At 40.9% G+C, this 13,881-nt stretch overlaps 1 protein-coding gene across 1 annotated transcript in view; it reads right to left on the reverse strand.

Moving 5' to 3' along the window:
- The window catches only part of cubn (cubilin (intrinsic factor-cobalamin receptor)), a 355,208-nt gene that overhangs the window by 255,588 nt on the left and 85,739 nt on the right, over positions 1-13,881 (reverse strand). The window contains exons 24-25 of the mRNA XM_073055305.1: positions 6,428-6,614; positions 2,958-3,118 (exon numbers count right to left, since the gene is read on the reverse strand). Coding sequence (XP_072911406.1) covers positions 2,958-3,118; positions 6,428-6,614 — 348 coding nt within the window. The remainder of the gene's footprint in view (positions 1-2,957; positions 3,119-6,427; positions 6,615-13,881) is intronic.

Raw genomic sequence — 13,881 nt, forward strand, 5'->3', positions numbered from 1 at the left:
GATTTTCAGAAGGACTTTGACAAGGTGCTACACATGAAGTTGCTTAACAAATCAAGAGCCCACAGTATTACAGGAAAGATTCTAGCACAGATAAAGCATTAGCTGATTGGCAGGAGGCAAAGAGTGGGAATAAAGGGAACTTTTCCGGTTGGCTTTCGGACAAGTGGTGTTCTACTGGGGTCTGTGTTGGGACTGCTTCTTTTACATAATATGCCAATGATTTGGATGATGGAATTGATGGCTTTGTGGCCAGGTAGGTGTTGAGGAAGTAAGGAGGCTGCAGAAGGACTTAGTCAGAATAGGAGAAAAGACAAAGAAGTGCCAGATGGAATACAGTGTCAGGAAGTGTATGGGCTTGCATTATGATAGAAGAAATAACAGCTTAAACTTTTTTCTAAATGGAGAGAAAATTCAAAAATCTGAGGTTCAAAAGGATCTGAATGTCCTCATGCAGGATTTCATGAAGGTTAATTTGCAGGTTGATTTAGTGGTGAGGAAGGCAACTACAATGTTAGCATTCATTTCAAGAGGGCTAGAAGATATAAACAAGGATGTAATGCCGAGGCTTTATAAAGCACAAGTGAGGTCTCACTTGGAGCATTGTGAACAGTTTTCAGAATCAGAATCAGGTTTATTATCACCAGCATGTGACGTGAAATTTGTTAACTTAGCAGCAGCAGTTGAATGCAATACATAATCTAGCAGAGTAAAATCAATCAATTATGGTGTATGTATGTTGAACAGATGTTTAAAAATGTGCTAAAACAGAAATACTGTAAATTTAAAAAAGTGAGGAAGAGTCCAAAGATTCAATGTCCAATTAGGAATCAGATGGTAAAGGGGAAGAAGCCGTTCCTGAATCGCTGAGTGTGTGCCTTCAGGCTTCTGTATCTCCTACCTGATGGTAGCAGTGACAAAAGGAATGCCCTAGGTTCTGGACATCCTTAATAATGGAAGCCGCCTTTCTGAGACACCGTTCCCTGAAGATGTACTGGGTACTTTATAGGCTAGTACCCAAGATAGAGCTGACTAGATTTACAACCTTCTGCTGCTTCGTTTGGTCCCTCCATACCAGACAGTGAAGCAGCCTGTCAGAATGCTGTCCACGGTACAACTATAGAAGTTTTTGAGTGTATTTGTTGACATGCCAAATCTCTTCAAACTCTAAATAAAGTATAGCCGCTGTCTTGCCTTCTTTATAACTACATTGATATGTTGGTTAGATCCTCAGAGATCTTGACACCCAGGAACTTGAAACTGCTCACTCTCTCCACTTCTGATCCCTTTTTGAGGATCAGTATGTGTTCCTTTGTCTTACCCTTCCTAAAGTCCACAATCAGCTCTTCTGTCTTACTGACGTTGAGTGCCAGGTTGTTGCTGCAGACCACTCCACTAGTTGGCATATCTCACTCCTGTACACCGTCTCGTCACCACCTGAGATTCTACCAACAATGGTTGTATCATCAATAAATTTATAGATGGTATTTGAGCTATGCCTATCCACACAGTCATGTGAATATAGAGAGCAGAGCAGTGGGCTAAGCACACACCACCGAGGTGCGCCAGTGTTGATCGTCAATGAGAAGGATATGTTATCACCAATCCACACATATTGTGGTCTTCCAGTTAGGAAGTCAAGGATCCAATTGCACAGGGATGTATAGAGGCCCAGGTTCTGCAACTTCTCAATCAGGATTATGGGAATAATGATATTAAATGCTGAGCTATAGTTGATGAACAGAATCCTGACATAGGTGTTTGTGTTGTCCAGGTAGTCTAAAGCTGTGTGAAGAGCCATTGAGATTGTATCTGCCATTGACCTATTGTGGCAAAAGGCAAACTGCAATGGGTCCAGGTCCTTGCTGAGGCAGGAGTTCAGTCTAGTCATGACCAACCTCTCAAAGCATTTCATCACTGTCGATGTGAGTGCTACCGGGCGATAGTCATTAAGGCACCCCACATTATTCTACTTGGGCACTGGTATAATTGTTGTCCTTTTGAAGCAAGTGGGAACTTCCGCCCGTAGCAGTGAGAGGTTGAAAATGTATTTGAGTACCCCTGCTAATTGGTTGGCACAGGTTTTCAGAGCCTTACCAGGTACTCCATCAGGACCTTCCACAATGCGAGGGTTCACTGTGTTTAAAGACAGCCTAACATCGGCCTATGAGACGGAGAACAAAGGGTCATCAGATGCAGCAGGGTCTTCACAGCTGTAGTTGTGTTCTTCCTTTCAAAGCTCTTATCTAATAAAGGATGTGCTGACATTGGAGAAGGTTCATGAGAATGATTCCAGGATTGAAAGACTTGTCACATGAAGAGCGTTTGATGGCTCTGTGCCTGCACTCACTGAAATTCAGAAGAATGAAGGACGATCTTATTGAAATCTATTGAAAGGCCTCAATAGAATGGATGATGGGAGAATTTTTTCTATGGTGGGGAGTCTAGGACCAGAGGGCACACCCTCAGAATAGAGGGACATCCACTTAGAACAGAGATGAGAAGGAATTTCTTCAGCCAGAGAGCGCCTGTGGAGGCAAAGTCATTGAGTATATTTGAGGCAGATTTTTATAGGTTCTTGATTAATCAGGGAAAGAAGGGTTACAGGGAAAAGACAAGAGATTGGACTGAGTGGGAAATGGATCGGCCATGATGAAATCAAAGCAAACTTGAAGGACCAAATGGCCTAATTCTAATATTTTATGATCTTATGGTCTTATCATTTGCTATTTCAGAAGTGTGCTTGGAAATAGACAGGTCAAAGTTAATCAATTCTTAACCAAACACAATTTCAATGTTTAAGTGGTAGAAAACTATTTAAATGAGGGTTCTTGAATCTAATCATATTTATCGTTTGAAATAAAGGCTTATAGTTCTTTGCCCAGCTTAAAGCAAAAATTATTTTTATCCAAATAAAATATTTTCATTTTTTATTACATCATTTAAAGCAAGGATTTTACCTGAAGAATTACCATCCCAGTAAGCCATGAATGCATGGTATTCAAAAATATTGTCTGATTTAAATTTAATCCATAGTCTGTTGCTGTGGGATATGATGAGCGGTGGGGCTCTTGCACTACAGTACTGACCAACCAACGGAGATGTTTCATATCCGCCATTTCTGAAACAAAAAGCAAACATTAGAAACTTCAGGCTGCAATGATTTCATGTGATTTTGGCATTAATTACATGGATTTGTGTAAGGTATTAAATGTGCTTCTGAGAAATGCATATGACATCTAAATACTATCTTTCCTATTTCCTGCAGAGGGTGGTGATTCAGTGGAATTCTTTACATGAAAATGCTATGGAGGCTAGACATCAGAGGTATATAAAGACAAGGGTGATATCTTTTGGAAGTTTGTAAAATATGAGGAAGTTACACAGAACAGGAGCTAGGTCCTGAGCAGATCAGCTATGATCATATTGAATGTGTAGACCAGGCTTGAGGGTCCAGATGGTCTAATACTACTCCTACTTTTTTTGTTTTGTTTTTTCATCTTATCAATGCTGCTTCTTTCTACATGTGAGTCAACATTTTACTTGCAAGCTTCTTGGAGCCATCTGGTGCTCCCTGTGTGTTCTTCTCTACATTGGTGAGATTGATGTAGATTGGAAGACTGTTATATCAAACACCTTCACTCTGTCCAGAACAGGCAGGATTTCCTGATGGCCAACCACTTTAATTCCACTCCACACTCCCACTCCAACATGTTGGTCCATGTCCTCTTCTACTGCCATCTCCTTGCAAATGAAGACTCTCTCTTATAAGCATCTTTAACAGACTTACATCTTTTCATTCCATATCCTCAGTCTTGTGTGCTACTCTACATTAATTACAGTTCCCTGAATATGAAAAAAAGAACTGGATCATAACAAGATGTGGATACTTAAATGGTTTCTCTTCAAGTTCACTGCCAATTGCAACTATGTGCCAAAAAGTCTTTTTTTTTTAATGAATTATAGAGTTGCAAGTTTTTTTCCTGGTACCAGTAATAAGTCTTAATTATAAACATAACATCGTCTCAGTGATATAAATATGTCTTGTTGTAAGAACCTCAAGGAGAGCCAGATAAATTATATGATTTATAATAAAGGACAATTGAAGCTGTGGAAGGAACTTAAACCATGGAGTGGAATGGATGAAGGTATAAACATCAATATAGTTTAATTAGGCTGTAAAACCAGTTTCCAGGTAATAAAAGTTATGTCATGCCTACATACTCAAAAACGCCGCTCCTTCATGTTTCCTTTCATTTTAACCAGCAGGTTATCTGGACAATTCACCCATGTAAGAAAGGAATTGACACACATCATAGCTCACATTATATACAAGGAAATACTTCATATTTCAGAGACACACAGACTGGAGGAGACATGATCCGTGATGTCAGTAAATGATAGTAGATTCCATGTTGCCAGGCTGAACACTGAAATTTGCAATTTCAGTTAACCCACTCCTGTGTGTCTTTCAAACACTTGCCAGTCTATCCGGGGTCGATCTCACTTCAATCACCTTTTCCATCCCTTCTCTTGCCCTATTCCGTAGGTGCAGGATCCCTTCCCCAAACCTGGTTTCATCTGCATTCACTCACATATCTATTTATCAGGGTTTCCTCAGCACTAGTTCTCTTTCCTATTCCTTCCCTCTTCCCACTTTCTCATCTGGTTCCACCTCTACCTCATCTCGCCATCTATCACCAAACAGCCTCCATGCCTACTCTTACTCATCTGGCTCCATTGGCCTAAATTTATTCTTATTATATCTCTACCTATCACCCACTAGCCACAGTCTCAGCAGTCCTCTGTCCCCCTTCCCCAGTCTGGCTCCATCTGTCCATCATCCTCCTCCTGGCAATCCTTCATCTGGCTCCACGGTTATATTCTGAGCCTCAAAACTAGAGGGAATTGAACATGGCTAATAGCAGGCTTCAGTAGCATTTCTGTAGTATCAAGAACTGTACTTACATTCCTTCTGATTCCACAACATGAAAGGAAAGAAAACATCATTTTATTGTACAGCCTTTAAGAGCCACTGATAAGGAGAAACATGTGCCTACTAAAGGAAAGTTAATCTAATAGTGTGATCAAAAGTCAATAGTTAATATCTTTATATTCAACTGGACAATAGCAATCCCCATGTCAGGCTGATATTTATTGATTACAGCTCAGTGTTCAACACAATCCTGCTCTAATAGACAAGCCTCAAAACCTGGGTCTCTGTACGTCCCTCTGTATCTGGATCCTTGACTTCCTCATCGGGAGACCACAGTCAGTGCAGATTGGAAATAGCATCTCCTCCTCGCTGACAATCAACACTAGTGCACCTCAAGGATGCATGCTTCGCCTATTACTTTATTTTCTATACACCCATAACTGTGTGGCTAAGGACAGTTCTAAAGCCACCTACAAATCTGCCAATGACACAACTATTGGCAGAATTTCAGATGGTGATGGGGAGGCATACAGGCATATAGGAGTGAGATAGATCAGCTGGTTGAGTGGTGTCACACAACAACCTTACACTCTATGTCAGTAAGACCAAGGAATTGACTGTGGACTTCAGGAAGGGGAAGCTTAGGGAACACACATCAGGCCTCATTGAGAGATCAGGAGTGAAAAGGGTGAGCAGTTTCAAGGTCCTGGGTGTTAACATCTCTGAAGATGTATCCTGTCCTAGTATATTGATATGTCACCAAAGACTTCCACAAATTTCTACAGATGTACCCTGGAGAGCATTTTAACTGGTTGCATCACCATCTTGTATGGAGGGGCCACTACAAAGGATTGGAAAATGCTGCAGAAAGTTGATAATTCAGCTAGCTCCATTATGGGCACTGACCTTCCCAGCACTGAAGACACCTTCAAAAGGTGGGGCCTCAAAAATGTGGCATCCATCGTTAAGGAAGCCCATCACCCTCTTGTTATCGTCAAGGATAAGATACAGGAGACTGAAGACACACATTCAATATTTCAGGAACAGCTTTTTCCCCTTCACCAGCAGAATTCTAAATGGACAATGAATTACTTCACTATTTTTTTGCTCTCTTTTTACAGTACTTATTTAAATTAATTTTTAAATGTATGTCTTACTATATTTTTATTACATATTGCAATGTGCAGCTGCCACAGAACAAATTTCACAACATATGCTAGTGATATTAAACCTGATTCTGATTCACAAAGCTACCTAAAAACTATAGGTCAAAGGCTTATGATAAATCTGTTGAACTATTTGATGGACCCCAAATATTATTTGTAACACCCTGGTTCATATTTTTACTGTTTACTGTTGTGCTGTTAAAAAACAAGCTTCTACAAACAATATTCTGTATATTTTGTTAGTTTGTATACTTAAATTCAGTGCATCTTTTGAGGATTAATAAAATGGTAATATCTAAATAATTAGTGTCAAGGACTGCTAAATTACCTAATTTCAACATAGGCAGAAGTACAAGTCTGATATCCTTTCACTTTGAAGTCAGTAAAGTTGAGCCGAATTTGCTTATTGTCTTCCACAGTAATTATGTAGATACATTCTCGATAAATGGAGAAGCCACTTGGATAGTTTGGAGATGTAAATGTGCCAGTGGATTCAAAGAATTCCTTCCTACATACTGTAAGTAAAAGAAAATACTTTCAATGTAATGTAGCATCCTTATGTAATTTTATATGGCTGTAAGGAATAGAAATTCATTTTCAGGGACTATAGTTCGCTACACAACATTAAAAAATAGCTGCTTACATAACATACAGACTAGCTTTATGGACTAAGAACATCCTACTACTGCAAAGAAGACCTGCACTTGAGAATTAACCATGCCTCTAGCTGATTTATCCTATATAGTTATAACACTCACATTGACCTGATAAAATACAAAATTAGCCAAGTCTGTTTGAATTATAAGTACATTGATGGAAGGAGTTACCAATTGTGCTGTCAAGAAGCATATTTACTTGCAGGCAGAGCAGGTTCAATGGGAAAGATGACCTACTCCTATGTCTTATGTTTCTAATGTCCTTATAGTTAATTTACATGTTGTCAGTAACAATCATAACCAGATCCCTTGAAAGACTATATCAACCACATACAGATTTGATTTCTAGAGATGAGTTAAGAAAAACTGTAACTAATGCCAAATCACCATTTGCCAAAGCACCAATAACAACATAAGACATCAAAGAAGCCCAATGGAAATCTCCTCCCAGCTGAAAATGCAGCTGTCACTACCTTTAGCTGCTTTATCTATGATCTTCTAAGCGCTACTAAACCAGACTGGGAATATTTGCTGACAATGATAGTTTTTGGTGCTATATACAGTTACTTGATAATAACACACATTTTGCTTCAGGCAACATTTTAACTGAAGCTAATCAGTGGCAATTAACTTTCACCTTATAGAACTATCAATGACCGACTACATTTAAAGGGTGTCAAACCAATTCTAATTACCATTAAATGGTACTAAAAGCATTTGGACCATGTGATGGTAAAAGGAGTTTGTATAGATAGGTTGGAATGAACATGTTAGACTCTGTGCTGTATGACTCTGAAAAATAGTGAGTCTCAGTAATTTTCTTCATGTGTGTTCATCAATTTTTTTGTGTGTGCATGCGTGTTAGTCAAAAACATACTCAAATCAGTCACATAAATACAAAACCTGGATATCCTCTGGCGGTGATTCACTTCTTGAATATCCGAAACCTTATACCATTTACAGCTCTCAAGAGTGTAAGTATACTCGTCACTTAAAGCCATAAAGACACTTAAAACAATGACATTAAAAAAAACAAGAGCAGAGGTAAGCACTTTGCCCTTTCAAATCTGCTCCTCCATTTTATCTAATTAAAAATGCCTTACTACCTGTTTTCATATTTCTCACTAGCTTCCTCTTGTGGTTAACTATCTCCTTCATGATTACTTAACTTGCACTCACAGTTTATTTGCCCCTTTTAATTCCTTTCTTGGCTTCCTTTTCTGGATTCCGTATTTGTCTTAATCTTTGGGCATTCTATTAACATTGACCACCTTGAGAAATTGAACACTACCCAAGACAAAGCAAACATTTAGTTGTTTATATCCTAACTATATTTTAAGTAATCACTCTCTACACTGTTATGTTCTACAGTGTACACATATCTTCAAGATAAATAGCACTGACCAAAGCACATGACCTCTATGTGGTTTGCAGGAGTGCTACCACACCCAAGCTTCCTTCCAAGGCACATACAATCCCTATAAAAAATATAGCAGTGAATTTTCTAAAGTTATGAAATTATACCCTTATAATGTTTCTAAAGTGTATACTGTATAGTATTGTGCAAAAGTCTTAGACTCATATATATAGCTAGGATGTATTATACTGTACTGCTACCACAAAAAAAAACAAATTTCAAGACATAGGTCTTGAACCACCTGTACTAAAGGACAGGTTACACCTGAACCTGAGGGTCCAATATTCTTGCAGGCATGTTTGCTAGAGTTGTTGGGGAGGGTTTAAAGTAATTTGGCAGCAGGATGGGAACCGTAGTGATAGGGCTGAGGATGGGAAAACATGTATTTTTACATGTATTTAAGGCAGAATTTGTTAGATTCTTGATTAGTCAGGGCATGATGGCAAGAGATTGGGGCTGAGAGGGGGAAATAGATCAGCCATGATGAAATGGCAGAGCAGACTCGATGGGCTAAATGGCTTTATTCTACTCCTCTATCTTATGGTCTCTTAGGGCAATGTTTTGAGTGGTTGGGAGGCAAGTTGCTTGCCAGAGAGGGGGAATGTCAATCACTTGTCAATGATTTGGACTATGGGATTAATGGATTTGTGGCTAAATTTGCTGAGATAGGTGGATTGGTGACTAAATTTGCAAAAATAGGTGGAGGAGCGGGTAGTGTTGAGGAAACAGAGAGCCTGTAGAGAGACTTAGATAGTTTAGAAGGATGGGCAAAGAAGTATAGGGAGAAGGCGGGGGAGTGGGGATGACTAGAAGAATTGGATCAGCCCATGATTGAATGGCAGAGCAGACTCGATGGGCCAAATGGCCTGCTTCTGCTCCTATATCTTATGGTCTTACAATAAACCTGATTCTGATATGGGTCTCTGTTGTGGACTGAGAGTGGGAAGGGGACAGGGAGAGGGGAATCATGTTTGGGAAAAGATGAAAGGGATGGGGATGGCAGGGGAAAACAGCAACCACCAGCGACTTTAGTAATAATCAATAAACCAATTGTCTAAAATCAAATTTCCTTGCCTGGTGTCTCAGGGCTGGGTGTGTCTGCACCTACACCACCCCCCACATCTGTCATTCTTTCTCTGCCACTTGTCCCACACCCCACCACAACATTCCACCCTCGCCATTCCCAATGTCCTTCGCTCTTGCCAGATTTACACATCCTCTGCTCCACATTGACAATTACAGTACAGTGCAAAAGTCTTAGTCATCCTAACTACTGCATATATGTATATATGCCGAAATGAATAAATGCACAAATTGATATGTTGTGATTATTTTAATCTATCAATCTTTCATGCATGTTGCTAGGAGCTTATAAGTAGGCTTTCAATATGGCACTGATTTGCTGATGCATCTCGACTTTTTTTCTTGTTATGGATGCTCTCATTTTTTTTATATCTAAGTAGAGGGTATTGAAAATATTACTGTCTGAAGAACTATTTCTTGAGCTGAAGTTGCCACCAGTACCTCAACAGCTTTCTCTTGCTGTGAGTTTCAGCATCTACAGACACCTTTGAATTGTTAGCCAAATCATTCAGGGAACCAATTTATGAGATGGTTCTTGGGAAAGATGGAATACCTTAAGGTGAAGTTCTCAGGAAAGCTTTCTATCTCCTGTGTAAATCTCAGCTATAGTCAATTGATGAGGCAATTGTTATGGTACAGGAGAAGAAAGTACATGATCTAGCAAAACAGACATAAGAAAAAGAGGAAACTGCCAAAGATCAGGATACCAATGACAGACTTCACAGAAACGCAAGAGAAGTTCAACCACGAGGTAATCTGCAGATGCTGGAAGTTCAACCATACAGTTTGAGATCAGTTAAATGTGGTTCCCCGTCGGAAAGCGGCCTGGTCGAGGGAAGTGCCTGGTGTGAAAAGTGCTAGTCTTTGGCTCGAGAGATTCTGGCAGTTTTGGCAGTTGGATAGTGCAATCAAGAGTTGATTAGCAGTTGATTGGCAATCAAGATTTGAATAGCTCAGACTCAGCAGAAAACAGCTGATTGGGCAATTGAGGTCAGGTGACCTTGCAGCTGGCAAAGCTCAAGCAAATAAAAAGAGGGAGAGCTCAAGTGGAGTGGCCTGGTTGAGGGAAATGTCTGGTGTGAAAAGTGCTAGTCTTTGGCAAGGAGGCTGAGAGAGGAGACTATGCTAGGCACAATTGGAGAGGGTGAAGACATGACTGCTAAGCTAATTCAGTGTGTTATGTGCATGATGTGGGAGGTCAGGGACACTGATGGTGCCCCTAGCTGCTACAGCTGTGGAAAGAGTGTCCAGATTCAGCTTCTGAAGAAGCATGTTGCAGTACTGAAGAAAGAACTGGATGACCTCAGGTTTATCTGTGAAAATGAGGGTTTTCTGGACAGGACCTACAGTGAAGTTGTTACACTGAGGATACTGGAAGAGAGAAACGGGGTGATGATGATGAGGAAGGAAAGGATGCTTGAAGTACAGGAGACCCCAGGGGATGTACCTCTTGTAAACAGGTTCACCTTCTTGGAAGCTGTCAGGATGGAAAATACTGCTAGTCTGAGAGGTGGACAGGTCTGCGAGCTGAAAATTGGTGCAGAAGCAGAGCTGAGGAGTTACACATCTGGAAGAGCTGTGGTAGTAGGGGACTCCATAGTAAGAGGTACGGAAAGGGGTTTCTGCGGCAACAGGTGAGATTTAAGGATGGTGTGTTGCCTTCCTGGTGCTAGGATCCAGGACATCACAGACCGATTGCAGGGAATCCTCAAGGGTGAAGGTGAACAGCTGGAAATGGTAGTGCATGTTGGCACAAATGACATTGGGAAGAAGAGGAAGGACATTCTGCAGGGGGACTTCAGAGAACTTGGAAGAAGGCTGAAAAGCAGGACTTCCAAGGTGGTTATCTCTGGTTTACTTCCAGTTCCTTGTGCTGGAGAGGGCAGGAACAGGGAGATAATAGATCTGAATGTGTGGCTGAGGAACTGGTGCAGGAAGCAAGGATTTATATTCTTGGACCATTGGGATCTGTTTTGGGGTAGGGATAAATTGTACAAAAGGGACGGGTTGCACCTTAATAGACGGGTGACCAGCATTCTGGCAGACAGGTTTGCCACTGCAACACGGATGTGTTTAAACTAAGTAGTGGGGGGGAGGGGATGAACTGGAAATATAAGGATGGAGTTAAAGGGAAAGTGAAAATAAGAAAAGTTAAAAAGGACAACAGAATCAATGGAGTAGAAAGCTCAAGAAGAGATCATACAGTATGGTCAAGTGAAATAGGAATTGATATGAAAGGAGAGGGGAGTACTGAATTAAAAGTATTATATATGAATGCACGAAGTATAAGGAATAAAGTAGATGAGCTTGAGGCTCAGTTGGAAATTGGCAAGTACGATGTTGTGGGAATAACTGAGACATGGCTTCAAGCGGACAGGGCCTGGGAATTGAATATTCAAGGATATACATCTTATCGAAAGGACAGACTGACTGGCAGAGTGGGTGGGGTAGCTCTGTTGGTGAGGAATGATATTCAGTCCCTTGTGAGGGGGGACATAGAATCTGGGGATGTAGAGTCAGTATGGATAGAACTGAGAAATTCTAAGGGTAGAAAGATCCTAATGGGAGTTATCTACAGGCCCCCAAACAGCAGTCTGGATGTAGGGTGTAAGTTGAATGAAGAGTTAAAATTGGCATGTCGCAGAGGTAATGATAGTTGTCATGGGGGATTTCAACATGCAGGTAGACTGGTAGAATCAGAATGGTACTGGACCCAAGAAAGGGAGTTTGGAGTGCCTCTGAGATGGATTCTTAGAACAGCTTGTACTGGAACCTACCAGGGAGAAGGTAATTCTAGATTTAGTGTTGTGCAATGAATGGGATTTGATGCAGGGACCTCGAGGTAAAGGAACCATTAGGAGGTAGTGACCATAATATGATATGTTTTGACCTACAATTTGAGGAGAAGGGAAAATCGGATGTGTCAGTATTACAGTTGAACAAAGGGAACTATGGAGCTATGAGGGAGGAGCTGGCCAAAGTTCAATGGAACAATACCTTAGCAGGGAAGACAGTGGAACACCAATGGCAGATATTTCTGAGAATAATGCAGAGGGTGCAGAATCGGCTCATTCCAAAGAGGAAGAAAGATCCTAAGGGGAGTAAGGGGCGGCCGTGGCTGACGAGGGAAGTAAAGGGCAGTATAAAAATAAGAGAAGTATAACATAGCAAAGATGAGCGGGAAACCGAAGGACTGGGAAGCTTTTAAACAGCAACAGAAGATAACAAAAAAGGCAATATGCCAAGAAAAAAAGAGGTACGAAGGCAAACTAGCCAAGAATATAAAGGAGGATAGTAAAAGCTTCTTTAGGTATGTGAATAGCAAAAAAAAAGTTAAGACCAAAATTGGGCCATTGAAGACAGAAACGGGTGAATTTATTATGGGGAACAAGGAAATGGCAGATGAGTTGAACAGGTACTTTGGATCTGTCTTCACTAGGGAAGACACAAACAATCTCCCAGATGTAATAGTGGCCAAAGGAACTAGGGTAAAGGATGAATTGAAGGAAATTTATATTGGGCAAGAAACTGTGTTGGATAGACTGAGTCTGAAGGCTGATAAGTCCCCGGGATCTGATGGTCTGCATCCCAGGGTACTTAAAGAGGTGGCTCTAGAAATCATGGACGCATTGGTAATCATTTTCCAATGTTCTATAGATTCGGGAACAGTTCCTGCTGATTGGAGGGTGGCTAATGTACCACTTTTCAGCAGGGAATTATAGACCGGTTAGCCTGACGTCAGTGGTGGGAAAGATGCTGGAGTCAATTATAAAAGAGGAAATTATGACACATTTGGATAGCAGTAGAAGGATCAGTCCGAGTCAGCATGGCTTTATGAAGGGAAAATCATGCTTGACTAATCTTGAGTTTTTTCAGGATGTAACAAGGAAAATGGACAAGGGAGAGCCAGTGGATGTAGTGTACCTGGACTTTCAGAAAGCCTTTGATAAGGTCCCACATTGGAGATTAGAGGGCAAAATTAGGGCACATGGTATTGGGGGCAGAGTACTGACATGGATTGAAAATTGGCTGGCTGACAGAAAACAGTAGTGATTAACGGGTCCCTTTCGGAATGGCAGGCTGTGACCAGTGGGGTACCGCAAGTTTCGGTGCTGGGACTGCAGCTGTTTACAATATACATTAATGATTTGGATGAAGAGATTAAAAGAAACATTCGTAAATTTACTGATGACACAAAGCTGGGTGGCAGTGTGAAATGTCAGGAGGATGTTATGAGAATGCAGGGTGACTTGGACAGGTTGGGTGAGTGGGCAAATGTATGGCAGATGCAGGTTAATGTGGATAAATGTGAGGTTATCCACTTTGGTGGCAAGAACAGGAAGGTAGATTACTATCTAAATGGAGTCAAGTTAGGAAAAGGGGAAGTACAATGAGATCTAGGTGTTCTTGTACATCAGTCAATGACAGCAAGCATGCAGGTACAGCAGGCAGTGAAGAAAGCTAATGGCATGCTGGCTTTCCTAACGAGAGGAATTGAGTATAGGAGTAAAGAGGTCCTTCTGCAGCTGTACAGGGCCCTGGTGAGACCCCACCTGGAGTATTGTGTGCAGTTTTGGTCTCCAAATTTGAGGAAGGACATTCTTGCTATTGAGGGAGTGCAGCGTA

Source organism: Hemitrygon akajei, chromosome 8 (assembly GCF_048418815.1).
Source record: "Hemitrygon akajei chromosome 8, sHemAka1.3, whole genome shotgun sequence".
In the NCBI taxonomy this organism is placed as follows: domain Eukaryota; kingdom Metazoa; phylum Chordata; class Chondrichthyes; order Myliobatiformes; family Dasyatidae; genus Hemitrygon; species Hemitrygon akajei.